General features: G+C 38.1%; 2 protein-coding genes across 2 annotated transcripts; both read left to right on the top strand.

Moving 5' to 3' along the window:
• The first annotated feature begins 496 nt into the window (after window positions 1-496).
• LOC131150459 (uncharacterized) lies at window positions 497-11782 on the top strand. The gene is made up of 5 exons (XM_058101184.1): window positions 497-1074; window positions 1394-1493; window positions 6854-6953; window positions 8990-9078; window positions 11239-11782. The coding sequence occupies exons 1-5, from the start codon at window positions 876-878 to the stop codon at window positions 11516-11518; spliced, it is 768 nt and encodes a 255-aa protein (XP_057957167.1). The 5' UTR covers window positions 497-875; the 3' UTR covers window positions 11519-11782.
• Window positions 11783-12776: 994 nt separating this feature from the next.
• On the top strand, window positions 12777-13854 carry LOC131150458 (ATP synthase subunit b', chloroplastic). Its single transcript, XM_058101183.1, has one exon. It carries the CDS (start codon window positions 12841-12843, stop codon window positions 13645-13647), a length of 807 nt encoding a protein of 268 aa, XP_057957166.1. The 5' UTR covers window positions 12777-12840; the 3' UTR covers window positions 13648-13854.
• The last annotated feature ends 222 nt before the right edge of the window (window positions 13855-14076 follow it).

Below are 14076 nucleotides of genomic sequence, written 5' to 3'. Positions count from 1 at the left end.
ATATGACATTTTTGAAAGATTAGATCAAATAGGGGAATCCCTTTTGTTTTAGTACTTGTGTTGGGCATGCACTATGTGCGTGTTTCATGACTCTCTATTTAAAAAAAAAAAATTATAAATTATTAAAAAATAAAAAAAAATTAATAGTATAAAGGCATTTTCAGAAAATGTAGAAAGTTATAAGAATATTTTGGAATAATTATGAATAGTTATAGGGTTAAATCTGACATTAATTATAAGGATATTTTTGAATAGTTATAGGTAACTAAAAATTATTTTGAAATAATTATCAATACTCATCGAAATAATTTGATATTTTTAAAAGAAAACATTCAAAGAGAATAATTATAATATAAATTTCCTCTCATCTTCCTTTTCTTTCCTTTTTTTTTTTATATTTTTTTTCAAACAATATATTTGACAGTCAGACAAACAAGAAAAACAGAAGAAATGAAGAAGCACAACCGTCCGATCGAACGACATTGGACGTCAACCAGGACGCCAGGTCAGGGGAAGTTGACGAGCCGGTTCTTCCCCAAAACTAACCAAATTAACTGCCATCGGCGCCCCCAACAACGAAACACAGAGAGGGAGGGAGGAAGAAAGCGAGTGCAGAGGAAGAATACGGTTCCAATTCTCCCTCTTTCTCTCTCTCCTCTTTCTCTCTCTAGAATCTCCCCCGACAGAAGCTCATTACACAGCGCCCAAAAAGCGAAAACCCTAATTTCCAATACCAACTCCACCAATAGGAGATGGCGTGTCCCCCTCCCTACAGAATCTCCCCGCCCAATCCCTTTATATGACCTCAGATCTCTCTGAACTAGTCATGAACAATACGAATTTAGGTTTTAGGGTTTGCGTTATTCATTACTATTATGCATATTATTGAGTTTGAGAACGATTTTAATATCCCTAGGGCTTCTTCAGTCAGGGTTCGTCGATCGAGTAGTTTTGATTTCTCTTTCTCTCCATTGTTGCTCATCAATGGCCTCTCTCGGAAGAGTTTGTCCTATAGCAAGCTACCTCAGCAGCCCCTTAAGCTTTCCGTTCTCAAACTGGACGGTTCTTGCTTCGGTATTCAAACCTCTCTCTCTCTCTCTCCCTAATTGAATTTTTTCAGAAGAGATAATACACAATGTTTCATTGGTGTTCCATCTTATAAAACATTTTCCAAGTTGTGTGCTTGGATTGGTTCCAACCTTTAAAAGCCTCTGTTTCCAACATTCTCTGCCTTTAGTTGTCCTTTTAATTCCAGAAGGCTATAATTTATGGTTTATTTGAGAGTCATTTTTTTTTTCCAGTTTTTTTTTGTAAATTCTGTAGTTGAATTGATCTCTGTTTGTGTGTGTTTGGATGTTCTCAATTTTATGGATTGAGCTGTTTGATTGTTTAGATGTTGAGGTTGCAAAGACAGCAACCATTGCAGAGCTCAAGCAGGCAGTGGAGAGTGTCTTCAGTCACTTCCCGGAAAAGGGATTGGGCAAGATCTCATGGTATGGCTGTTCCTAAATAATTCTTATTTTAATTTAAAAAACAAAAATATGGAATTATTTTTTTTTTCCTTAGCATTGTCATCACTTCAATTTATTCTCTAGAAGCTCCAATGAGAAAATATTGAAGATTCAGTGGGATTATCCAGCATACAATCCGATCACCATAGTACATTTTTGTTGTGCAAATTAATGCGTGTGGAACTGATCGTGCAATGCAGTAATTAACAATGAACAATATGAAAACACAATCACACAGATAATAAGAGCAATAAACACACAACACAAGAATTAACATGGTTCGGTAGAATGTCTACGTCCATGGGAGCAAGCAGCAGCTAAAATTCACTATCTATCAAAACCATGGTTACTGCATTGTATTTATGTTAACCCTACACGTATAGAGGGATTAGAAAGCTCCCTAAATACCCCTATATCAATCCTTGAAGGATTTGATTCCCTATCCTCAACCTATTGATTTTCTCAGTTCAAAATTCAAAAACAGCGCCGAAAAAAACCGTCGACAGTTTTCTTCCTGACTTGGATTTTGCCTAAAACCATCAATGTAACCATCGACTCACTATGCAAACTGTTGACGGTTTTCTTCAGACCAACTTCCTTATTTTCCCTCAACATGCTTTCTATGTACATGTGCTCCACTCGATATTAGTCACATACTACAACAATCTCCACTTTGGCGAATACACACCCCTTAAGAGAAAAACAAAAACATAACCCGCAGCTCCACCTGTGACAATAGGTTGGGATGCCTCCCATCTAGCATTTGGAGACGTTAATCAAGTCCAAGCAATGCTTGAACTTGTCCGTGGTAATAAGTTTTGTCAACATGTCTGCTGCATTCTCAGAATGTGAACTTTCTCAAACAGTAGTTCACCAGAAGAAACCAATTTCCTGATCCTGTGAAACCTCACATCTATGTGTGTGGTCCTCGCATGATACACCTGGTTTTTCTCCAAATAAATAGTACTCTAACTATCACAATGCAACTGAGCTCCACCTTATTGAATACCCAGCTCCTTGACCAATCCTATAAGTCACAAAACTTCCTTGGCAGTCTCAGCCACTGCCATATACTCGATTCAGTAGTAGATAGTGCAACTAGAGATTGAACCATGGACCTCCAACAAATAGGCCCTCCCAGAAGGGTGAATGCATATCCCGTGGTAGATCGCCTGTCATCCAAGTCCTCTGCATAGTCTGTATCCACATATCCCACAACTGAATAATCACCCTATTGTCTGTCAAACATGATGTCATAGTCAGTAGTGCCCCCCCAAGTATATGAAAATCCACTTGAATGCATCCCAATGTTGTCGACCCGAATTTGAAAGAAACTTGCTCACAACACTAACAAATTGTGCCAAGTCCAATCTTGTACAAACCCTAGCATACATCAAGCACCCCACTGCACTAGCATATGAAACCTTTGACATGACTTGAACTTCATCATCTGTCTTCGGGCACTGAGCGATAGACAATCTAAAATGATTCGCTAATGGTGTACTCACTCGTTTTGCATTATCCATGCTAAACCTCTCCAACACCCTCTCAACATAGTTACATTGAGATAACCACAATCTCCTAGAAACTCTATCTCTACAAATCTCCATCCCAAGAATCTTCTTGTCCGTAACCAAATCCTTCATGTCAAATTCTTTGCTCAACAATGTTTTCAAATTGTTGACCTCACTCATACTCTTCGCAGCAATCAACATGTCATCCACATAAAGCAACAGAAAAATGAATTTATCATCAAGAATCTTCACATAAACACAGTAATTATACTCACATCTCCTGTAACCAGTCCGGATCATGTAGGAGTCAAATCGCTTGTACCACTGCCTCAGAGTCTGCTTTAGCCCGTAAAGTGATTTCCTCAATTTACAGACCAAGTGTTCCTATCCAGGCTAACTGAACCCTTCTGGTTGTACCATGTAAATCAGCTCCTCCAAGTCACCATGAAGAAATGTTGTCTTTACATCCATTTGCTTCAACTGCATATCAAAATGCGCCACCAATCCTAACACTGCCTTGATGGAAGTATATCTAAACACATGGGAGAAGATCTCATCATAATCAACTCCTTTCCTCTATGAGTAACCCTTTGCTACTAGAAGAGCCCTGAATTTTTCTCCTTCTTTTTCTGATACCGCTTCTTTCTTCCTATATACCCATTTGTATCCTATCGCTCTCTTCCCCTCTGGAAGCTCCACCAACTCACATGTTTGGTTCTTATGCAGAGACTCCATCTCCTCCACCATAGCACCCATCCATCTACTTTTCTCTTGATTGTGCACGGCCTCTTGAAAAGTAGTAGGATCCTTGCTACTATTAATGAGTGCATAAGAAGCCAGATTATCAAATTCATACCTAGGGGTGACCTGATAGTGCGTCTGGGCCTGTCTATAGCTATAGTGTGATGTTGCTGGTCACCTAAGTTAGAAATCCTTGCATTCTGAACATTGTCATCTCTACCTTGAGTTTCTAGCTCCACCTGCACCACATGCTCATTGTTGTTGCTATTTTCTGGCACCTATTTCTCTTCTTCCTAAGTACGCTGCAACAATGGCTTTCTCATCAAAAAGCACATCTCTATTGATCACTAGCTTGTTTGCCTTCGGATCCCATAGCTTGAAACCTTTCACCCTTTGCTGATACCTAAGAAAGATACACTGTCTAGACTTCGCATCAAGTTTCGATCTCTCCTCACTAGAAACATGCACGTAAGCTGGACATCCAAACACTCTCAAACTAAACTAGTTTATCACACCTCCTCTGTTACTTTCCCATCTAGTGCTGCCCCCTTGGTGATCTATTAATCAAGAAACACGCCATATTCACTACCTCTGCCCAGAAGTTCTTTACAAGTCTTGCATTCAACCTGAGACACCGAGCTCTTTAAACTATTGTTTTGTTCATCCTTTTCGCCATGTCATTCTGTTGTGGTGTCTTGCGTACTGTGAAATATTTTTTAATGTCATGCTGCTCACACAACTCCATGAACTTTGAATTTGTATACTCAGTACCATTGTTAGACCTGAGGCATTTGATCTTCCTTCCAATTTGGTTTTCCATTTCAGCTTTCCACAACTTGAACTTGGCAAATGTCTCTGACTTGGCTCCACCTACAACTGTGGTGCCTAGCAGTGTATAGAAATTTCTTGCTAATTTCTGCCCCTTCGTCACTATAAAGACACCTTTACTCACCTTCATTACTCCACTTGCAGACTTGTAATTAAACCCATTACAATCTAAAGTGTCAAATGAAATCAGATTATTCCTTAAACCCCACAAATGCCTAACATCACACCACGTTGTAACAATACCATCAAACATTTTAATTCTGATATTCCCTATTCCAAAAATTTTGCATGAAACATCATTTCCCATCAAAACAGAACCAAAATTTACTAACCTGTTGGTGGTGAACCAATCTTTATTGGGTGTCATGTGATAGGAGCATGCCGAATCTAGGATCCAAGAATCCGTGAGACGATCTGAACCAAATGAAACCGAAAGCATATCCCCATCACCGCTCTCTAAGTCTCCTTCTTTCACTACATTTGCAGACTTTGATGGACCCTCTTTATTCTTTGCATTTCCCTTTTTCCTCTCTGGACAATCTGGTTTTATGTGCCTCTTTTTCCTACACTTTAAACATTGTATGTCCTTCCTCTTCCTAGAATTGGACCGAGATTTATTTTTACTCCATCCGCTCCGGAACATGCTTCTCCTACGTTCGTGGTTACCCTTCACCACAAGTCATTCACCTTGTAGATTCTCATCGCTAGCTTTCTTCCTCTGATGAAAACATAAAAGAGCACTCGTGATATCCTCCAATTCGAGAGTTTCCTCTTCCCACATCAAAGTTGTAGCCAAATTTTCATACGTAGGAGCCACAGGTAGGGAATTCAGCAGCATCAACGACTTGTCTTTGTTTTTGAACTTCACGTCAACTCGCTTCAAATCACTGATGATTTGATTGAACACGCTGATGTGCTGGTTCAGATCCAAATTATCTGACATCGTGAGCCCATACAATTTATGCTAAAGATAAAGCTTGTTCGTAAACAACTTGGACATATACTGACTTTCCAGTTTTAGCCAAAATGCCACCAGCGATTCCTCATCCATGACGTGATACATCACATCATCAACCAGACAAAGTTTGATAGTCGCCACATCCTTCGCTTCTAGTTCCTTCCAATTCATGTAGTTCATGCCTTCCGGCTGCCTTCCATATAACGCCTTCACCATACTCCGCTACACTAACAAATCCTTAACCCTCCTCTGCCATAGTTCGAAATTTCTCGATCCGTCGAACTTGACAATGTCGAACTTTGCAAAATAAATCCTAGTCATTGTAACCAATTGCTCTGATACCAATTTGTTGTGCAAATTAATGCATGCGTAACTGATCGTGCAATGCTGCAATTAACGATGAACAATACGAAAGCACAATCATATAGATAATGAGAACAATAAACACACAACACAAGAATTATCGTGGTTTGGCAGAATGCCTACGTCCATGAGAGCAAGCACTGGCTTAAATTCACTATCTATCAAAACCAGGGTTACAACATTGTATTTATGCTAACCCTACATGTACAAAGGGATTAGAAAGTTCCCTAACACCCCTATATCAATCCCCAGAGGATTTGCCTCCATATCCGCAGCCTATTGATCTTTCCAATTCAAAATTCAAAAATAGCGCGGAACGAAACCGTCGATGGTTTCCTTCTAAATTAGCTTTTGTTTGAAACCATCAACGGACTATGTAAAACCGTCGATGGTTTTCTTCCTAACTTGGCTTCTTCCTGAAATCGTCGATGTAACTGTAGATTCACTATGCAAACCGTCTACGGCTTTCTTCAAACCAACTTCCTTGTTTTCCTTCAGCATGTTTTCTTTGTATATGTGTTCCACTCGATATGAGCCACATACTACAACATTTTTTTTTCTTCTTTCTCAACTTATGCACTCCAATTGATTAATGATTGCTTTCATGAATCTAGATTCTATTTGTGTTATGCTTTGTTTAATACATTGAGTAATATTTATCCTATTTATTCTCATTGAATCAGTAGAGAAGTAAATATTTTTATGAACTTAAACTTCAAGCAAGTTTTGTCTAGTTGAAGTTCTTTTTTAGGTTCTTCGAATGTAAGATGCAATTTATATAGATATTGTTAGTTTGTCACAACATTCATGGATTTTAAGCTTTTTCTCAAGATCATTTATCATGATATTTTAGATAATTTACTAATTTTGAATGGAAAATTTTACTGGATTATTTACATTGAACTAATTATATACTTATTTGAACTCGTTTTTTGAAGGCCACATGTGTGGGGACAATTTTGCTTATGCTATGATGGTCAAAAGCTACTAACTGAGACTGAATGTATCAACAACTACGGGATCAAGGATGGTGATCAGGTTTGTGTGTGTTGTCCTTTGTCTTCTAAGGAAAATATTTTATTTAGAGATGGTCATTCTCATAATCAAATTGTTGACTGCCTTTTCAGTTTGGAATTATATGATGCAAAGCCAGCACACATGCACCTATTTTTCATATGTGCACACATAATGTCTTTTCTTGTCTAGGGGAAAACAAACATTTCCAACTTCCAAGGTTATGATTTTTGTAGGATATTGTAAATATGTGAAATTTGGGTTAGACAACAACGAGGTTTTCAGCATTAATTTGATGGCTGGGAAAACCCGGAACAAATGAAGTTAGGGGAATTGATTGAAACAAGGCATAGAGGCCGCTTATATCGTCACACTAGTATGCTGAGGGATACTCATTACTCTGCAGATGAAAACACCTTACTCAGGTGCAAGACAGAAATCAATTTTGCAAGAAGTAGTTAAAGATTATATAGGTTCCTTAGAACTTTAGTCTAAATGGATCAATTATTTGTCTTACTCTTAATGAACTAATCTTAATCATATATTTATGAGGGAAACAATTGAGAAGATTCATGACACGTGGTAATAAAATGCTACAATAAAGCTCTTTGTAATGTTATGCTGTGTCACCATGAACAGCAGTGGTATACTAACAGAAATTTACTCCTCTTTAGAGTAACATGCAAAATGTAGTTTGCACTGCCCACTTCACAAACATCTGGTACTTCAAGGCTTCAGGTTGGCAAGTATTTGCCAATTTTTTTTTTTTTTTTTGGGTTTGCATAAAACTGCAATGGCTGATATATGACAGTTAATTGATCTTACTATTATTTGTAATATAACTCGCCTCAAAACTCTGCTCATACCACCCTCCTTATAAACCTCTTGTAGTGTTAAGGGGAGCTCTGATGGATAAGAAGGAAGCCTGAGAATGAATTTCTAAATGATTGATGGGACATCTCAGATGTGGGAATATTCTCATGGAATTCCAAGAAACAGATGGAGAATGAGAAAAAATTGTGTTCAACAGGCAGTCATGGTTGAGTATGGACTAGCTTGCTTTGAAAATGAAAGGAAAAAAATTCTCCACTTTATGTTTTGGCTTTTTGGCTTAAAGATATACAATTATCAGCTATAAGCCCTCGTATGAATAATGGTTATAACCATAGCATCTCTATGTCATCTGTTCCTTTTAGAAATAGAGGCAGCTGCTTGCAAAAATGTGGACAGACTAATCCTAGGAATGATGACATGGGATAGCCTGGTGATGATGGTCTTATCCAACCATAAATTTAGATGGGATTCAAGCCTCTCCCCCCATCCCTAGTTATTTATTTAAAGAAACTTTGAGATCAGCTAATGATGTTTGTAGATTGTCAAAAAAGTGCCCATGTACTCATGCACTCACGGAGGTGAATAAGAATATTTATGGGGTTCTTCTGGATATATTTAACACCATATGTGCTTTTGGATTTGGAAAAATGTTTTGGATATGGAGAAATTTCCTTTTACAATAGGGGATTTGTGCATTGATTTTCTAAATCTAGAGCTTCCTTGTTCATTTTTGCCCATTGAGAATCAAACTTATTGCTATTATACGGTTTCTATGAGATGATCACTTAGTCCTTTTTGAAGCATGTTTTAGGGTTCCAAGATGCATGTTTCAAGGTTTAATGGATGCATTCCCTATATGCTATTTGAATGAATACTGCAGTTTATCTTATTTTACATCTGACCTCTATAGAAGGATCGCTCCTGTTGTATACTAATGGAATTATGAATTAAGTAGAGCTGAGTTTTATTTTTTCATGTACTAATGGAATAAGGATTATATTAAGGGCTAATTCTTCTGAACATGAATGACCCTTTGAGTTATTGGCTGTGTTTTTTTCATATACCGTTTTGACATTTTTTCTTCCGTCATTTTTGAGTTCATGGACGCATGTTTAATTTTCAATAGGATGTATGTCTTATATGTTGGAACTTGAAACGTGTTTATGTAATCTAATCTGACCAGATTTCTTTTTTAATACTAATTTTGCTTCCATGGACCCGTGTAGCTTCATTTTGTCCGGCATGTTTCAATTACCTACACCCTAATAAAAAGGGGATCAAATAAAGGGATTGCATCTAGGAAACAACATAAGATGTAAGCCTCCAATCATCCTTTCTCTTTCATGATTATATTGTATGCATGTGAATATTCCTTACATAAAAATGCATAATTTTTACTGATCCACTGCACATATTAGGACTGCTGCTGTCTGGCAACCGACCAACGCATTTTGGTGGTTCAGTAGTCTAAAAAGTTGAATAAAATGTTTGGCCATCTGTATCCCTCACTTGTGACTTGAGCAAATGCAATTACTTGTTTGAAAGGCAAAGAGTAACTCTTGCAGCCTGGATTTTCTTTAGCTTTTTAAATTATTAATTTAGAATGCTGAACATTACAATGTAGATGGATGCATCTGTTATTCAATGGAAAATAAAGGGAAATAAATTTTTTGAAGTACTTTTTTCGTTATAGGAATGATGAAAATCTTGCTCCTCTGGGGCCAAACAGTAAGAAAGCTGCAGGTTCTATTGGTTTTTTTTTTTTAATCAGTAAACGGTAAATATATTGATCAAATGGAGATGTACAGTATTCACTGGGCATACCCAGGAGAATGGGAAACAAAGTCCCTATCAAAGATGCAAAGCATTACATTCAAATGGCAAGCCAAGATGGCCCCTCAAAAAAATAACTCTACCCAGAAATAATACATCATAAGCCCATTACAGTCATCAACATAACATATTCTCAGATCTACAAGGCCTATTAAAGCTCACAAATCTGAATGTAGATCATATTTGTCATATACTATTGTATATGTTTGTGTCTGAATTATCTTCACCAAGCTATCTGGTTCTATTTCTTTGCCTTGAACTTCTTTTTTTTCTGAAATGCCATAGGAGGTAGACAGTAGCAGCCACACAAATCTTTTCACCATTAGATTTTATACCTGTGCCTTTTGCTTCCTTATGCAGCCATTTTAGAGCTGCTTTCAATGTAGACATATTCCTTCTTACCCCCGGCCAAGATCTGATTGTGTCCCACACCTGTTTGGTAATCCTGCACTTAAAGAATAGGTGGTCTAGAGTTTCAGTTTCAGATCTGCAATAAACACATCTTTTATCTACACCATCCCCATCCAGTTTATCAAGAGTGAATAGCTTCCCTTTTATACCCAACCACAAGGTAAAAGCGTGTTTAGGTAAACTCCCACATTTCCAAATCTCCTTGTGCCATGTAACTCTACTACCCTTATTTCTCCAGAAGTTGTAGATTTCTGAGGTGGAGATCTGCCCCTCAACTACCCATTGATTAAGCATCCTCACTGCTGCTTCTTTACCCCCACAGGCTTGTAAGAGCTGATTCTTAATGTCAATGATCTTTTTAAACAAAGGAGAATCTTCATGTTCAGGAGTCTTATCCCAAATGCTAGTATCCTTCAAGTATATTTGATTTATCCATTTAGACCAAAGGGTACCCATCCTTTTTTTCATGAATATTCCACAGGGCCCTAGATAACAGAGCTTTGTTCCAGAGTTTTAAATCAAACACCCCCAGTCCTCCTCCTGTTTTTGGTAGACATACCTCTTTCCAAGCCACAAGTGGCTTTTTCCTGCCTCCCCACAGAAAGTTCCTACATAGCTTCACTACATGCTCCAACACTGAGAAGGGGATGGGGAAGATAATAGAATTAAGTCATCTGCAAATGCAAGATGCAGGTTCTATTATTGCACGAAGGCAAGATGGAAATTGTGGTTGGGGTTTCATTTAAGTGAACCTGCTGATTAAACTGGGACTCTCTCAAAAAAAAAAATTAATTAATTAATTAATTAATTAATTAATTTAATTATTTAAAAAACTTGTCCTGACGACAGCTGATGAGAGAAATCCTCACTCTCTCTTACCAGCTGCCAATTGGACCAAAAAAATCTCGCATTGCTGCCATGTCAGCTTACTCATGAAAATGGTTCTGAAAACTATTTTTTAAGCCATTGCAAGTTTCCCATTGCACTGAAAATGACATTGACACTGCAAAAATTATCTCAACCAAATGATAAGGAATCCAAAGCAATTCATTTTGTGGCCTTAAAGATGACCTGGGTTCTGGTTTTTTCATTTTATAGGGTCAATTTGAAACCTTTGACATGCCTTATGCATGGTCTAGACGTCTAGTCCTTTATGTTTATGGTTAATAAACAGTGAATCATTAAAAAAGAAAGAACTGATTAACTTGGTGATCCATAATTCATGATGCAGAATAGATGAAGGTGAAGAGGGAGAACAGAGTTCCGAGGAAGATGTTTTTGAAGATCTGGAAAACCCAAAGCCCCAACACTTTGATGAGGAGAATGAAGATCTTGACAGCCAGCATGAAATGATCAGACAGACTCATTTATTGAAAGGGTGGTTCTCATACTCCAGATTATCCTCAAGAAGAAGGAAATTAAAGGGCAGATCCCATTCCTCAAGATTTGCTAGCAGTTTCCTGGTTGGTTTACAGAAGATTATACGAATTTACAGTGGCAAGTGCTCTTGAAGGGAGAAACGGGACAAAAGAAATTTAGATCGCTAAATGCCCAGTGGCAACTGGACAAACTGGTTAGTGAACTAGTGTTCCAAAACTAGCTACCGTTCACACCGGCCCCCAACACACCAAAGTCTGTGTACTTGTAAAGATAGGATTTTTTTGTAAATTTCCATTTTTAGGCTACTTCCCATCTACTCGATGCCTTGTGCCATTTTGCATTCCATTCAACTTTATATAAACCAATTGAAAAGAGGAAAGCAGATTTCATGTCCAGCAGCTCATCAATATCATGGGCAAAACTTAGCATTTTTCATTTCTTGTAGCTGTGGTGAATTAAACGGACAATGCAGGCAGAGCGCATAGATCACCATTCAACAGCCTGCGCATGAAAGGTGAGAAGACACAAAACAAATGTGGTAAAGCAGGACACGGTTGAAATGAAGCCAGCTCGGAACCAGGGTCCACGATTGCACGTACCCTGAGTACCCCACACTGCAATACCACCAAGGTAGCACATATATCAATTGCATGGGTTTTAGTCCAATTTCGATGAAATATTGTCTGTTTTAAGCTTTGTAAGTTCTTCAAATAAGAAACAATCTTACGTGGGGGCCATTTCAATTCTTTGTCAAACCAAGTGTAACAAGATTATCATTCAATTTTTGATATCACTGCTGCTAATTTTGCATTTAGGAGCGTAGAGTTTAAATTTTGAATTTAAAATAAAATAATTTTAGACAGAATACCATACAAAATTATGAATTTTGTTTAACTTCATGTAATCAAAATTTTAAGACTTAAATTCTGTCCTCCAAACAGTATCAAAACTGTAATGAACACGCCATAGTTCCATAAGTATTCTAGCATAAATTCAGTCAGTGCCAAAAAAACAAGAATTCATGATTATAAATGCCCAATATCATAGGATCAGTAAACACCGCACCACTGCTCCAATATTGACCAATTTTTTTAAAAAAAAATATTGAGATTTGTTTTGTTTTAAAGTTTTAAAAAAATATAATAATTGTTCATACCTAACAAAGGAAAAGGAGTTTTTTTTTTCAACTTAAGAGACTCCTGTTAAGGCTAGATTAAGACATAACTCATCACCCACTCAACACTTTTTATTTTTATTTTTTTTCATTTTTACTTTTCTTAAAATTTAAATCAAAAATTGTCAACATAAAAATTTTAAACTGTTAACGATTGAATGTAGTAATCAGGTCGTTCTAAATTAATTTTAAAATGATAAGGGATACTGTATTACCATTTACCCCAACCCCATTGTGCCAAATCTCAAATTGGGTTTTTATCGGGTTCAGAAAAAGATCATGCTTTTCCCAAAAATTTCAGCCTCATCCATTTGTGTGGCCTGGAATGAGATAGCCCAAACCATATTCCTCCTCCTCCCCTCTCTCTCTCTCTCTCCACAGAATCAAGTCAGTGCAGAAGGAACACCAGCAGCAGCCATGGCTAATGTGATCATGGCCTCCTCCAAAACCCTAATCCCACCTCCCTCAACCACCACCACCACCTCCAAACCCAAGCAACCCATTTTCTCCCTCCCGAAACTCCACCTCCCCAAGATCCCCCCCAATCCAATCACCCGCCAATCGATCCTCTCCCTCTCCTCCGCCGCCCTGAAATCCTCCGCCGCCGTGGCCGCCTCACTCCTGGCTGCGGCGCCGGCCCTCGCCGAACAGATGGAGAAGGCTGCACTCTTCGACTTTAACCTCACCCTCCCCATCATAATGGTGGAATTCCTGCTCCTGATGGTGGTGCTGGACAAGATCTACTACACACCCCTGGGCAAGTTCATGGACGACCGCGACGCCGCCATCAAGGAGGAGCTGAGCAGCGTGAAGGACACTTCGGAGGAAGTGAAGCAGCTGGAGGAGCAGGCGGCGGCGGTGATGCGGGCGGCTCGTGCGGAGATATCGGCGGCGCTGACGAAGATGAAGGCGGAGACGCAGGTGGAGCTGGATGAGAAGCTGGCGGAGGGGAGGCGGAAGGTGGAGGCGGAGCTGAAGGAGGCGGTGGCGAGTTTGGAGAAGCAGAAGGAAGAGGCCATTAAGGCTCTTGATTCCCAAATTGCTGCTCTCAGTGATGATGTTGTTAAGAAGGTCCTTCCCATGTGAATTGTGAACTCCTCCCTCCCATTCTCTTTTCTACATGGGTAAATTCAGAGACTACTATTTTTTTTTTTTTTTTTGGGAAAAGAAAATGATTGGATATTATGAAGATGGGGGCAGAACATCTGGAATTTATGTTGTATGAACTATGAAGATTTTTGTGTTTCATTTGCCATCAAACGTCATAATTAATGCAAATAGTTTTTTTTTTTTCATGCTTTGTTTAATATTTTAAGCCCTAAAAAAATAAACATTCTATCTTGTCTTTGCAAATGGAATTCAGATTTAAATTTATATAATTTTAAATAATACATAATATTAAATTATAATTTAGTTAACCAAATTTAACTAAATCAAATTATAATTAATCAGGGGAAAAAAATATTGATGTAATTTGTGTAATCCCAAGAGACAAGTAAATTGGAGATTTTAAAA

Source organism: Malania oleifera, chromosome 3 (genome assembly GCF_029873635.1).
Source record: "Malania oleifera isolate guangnan ecotype guangnan chromosome 3, ASM2987363v1, whole genome shotgun sequence".
Taxonomy (NCBI): Eukaryota; Viridiplantae; Streptophyta; class Magnoliopsida; order Santalales; family Ximeniaceae; genus Malania; species Malania oleifera.
This window is presented reverse-complemented; position numbering and strand designations above follow the sequence as displayed.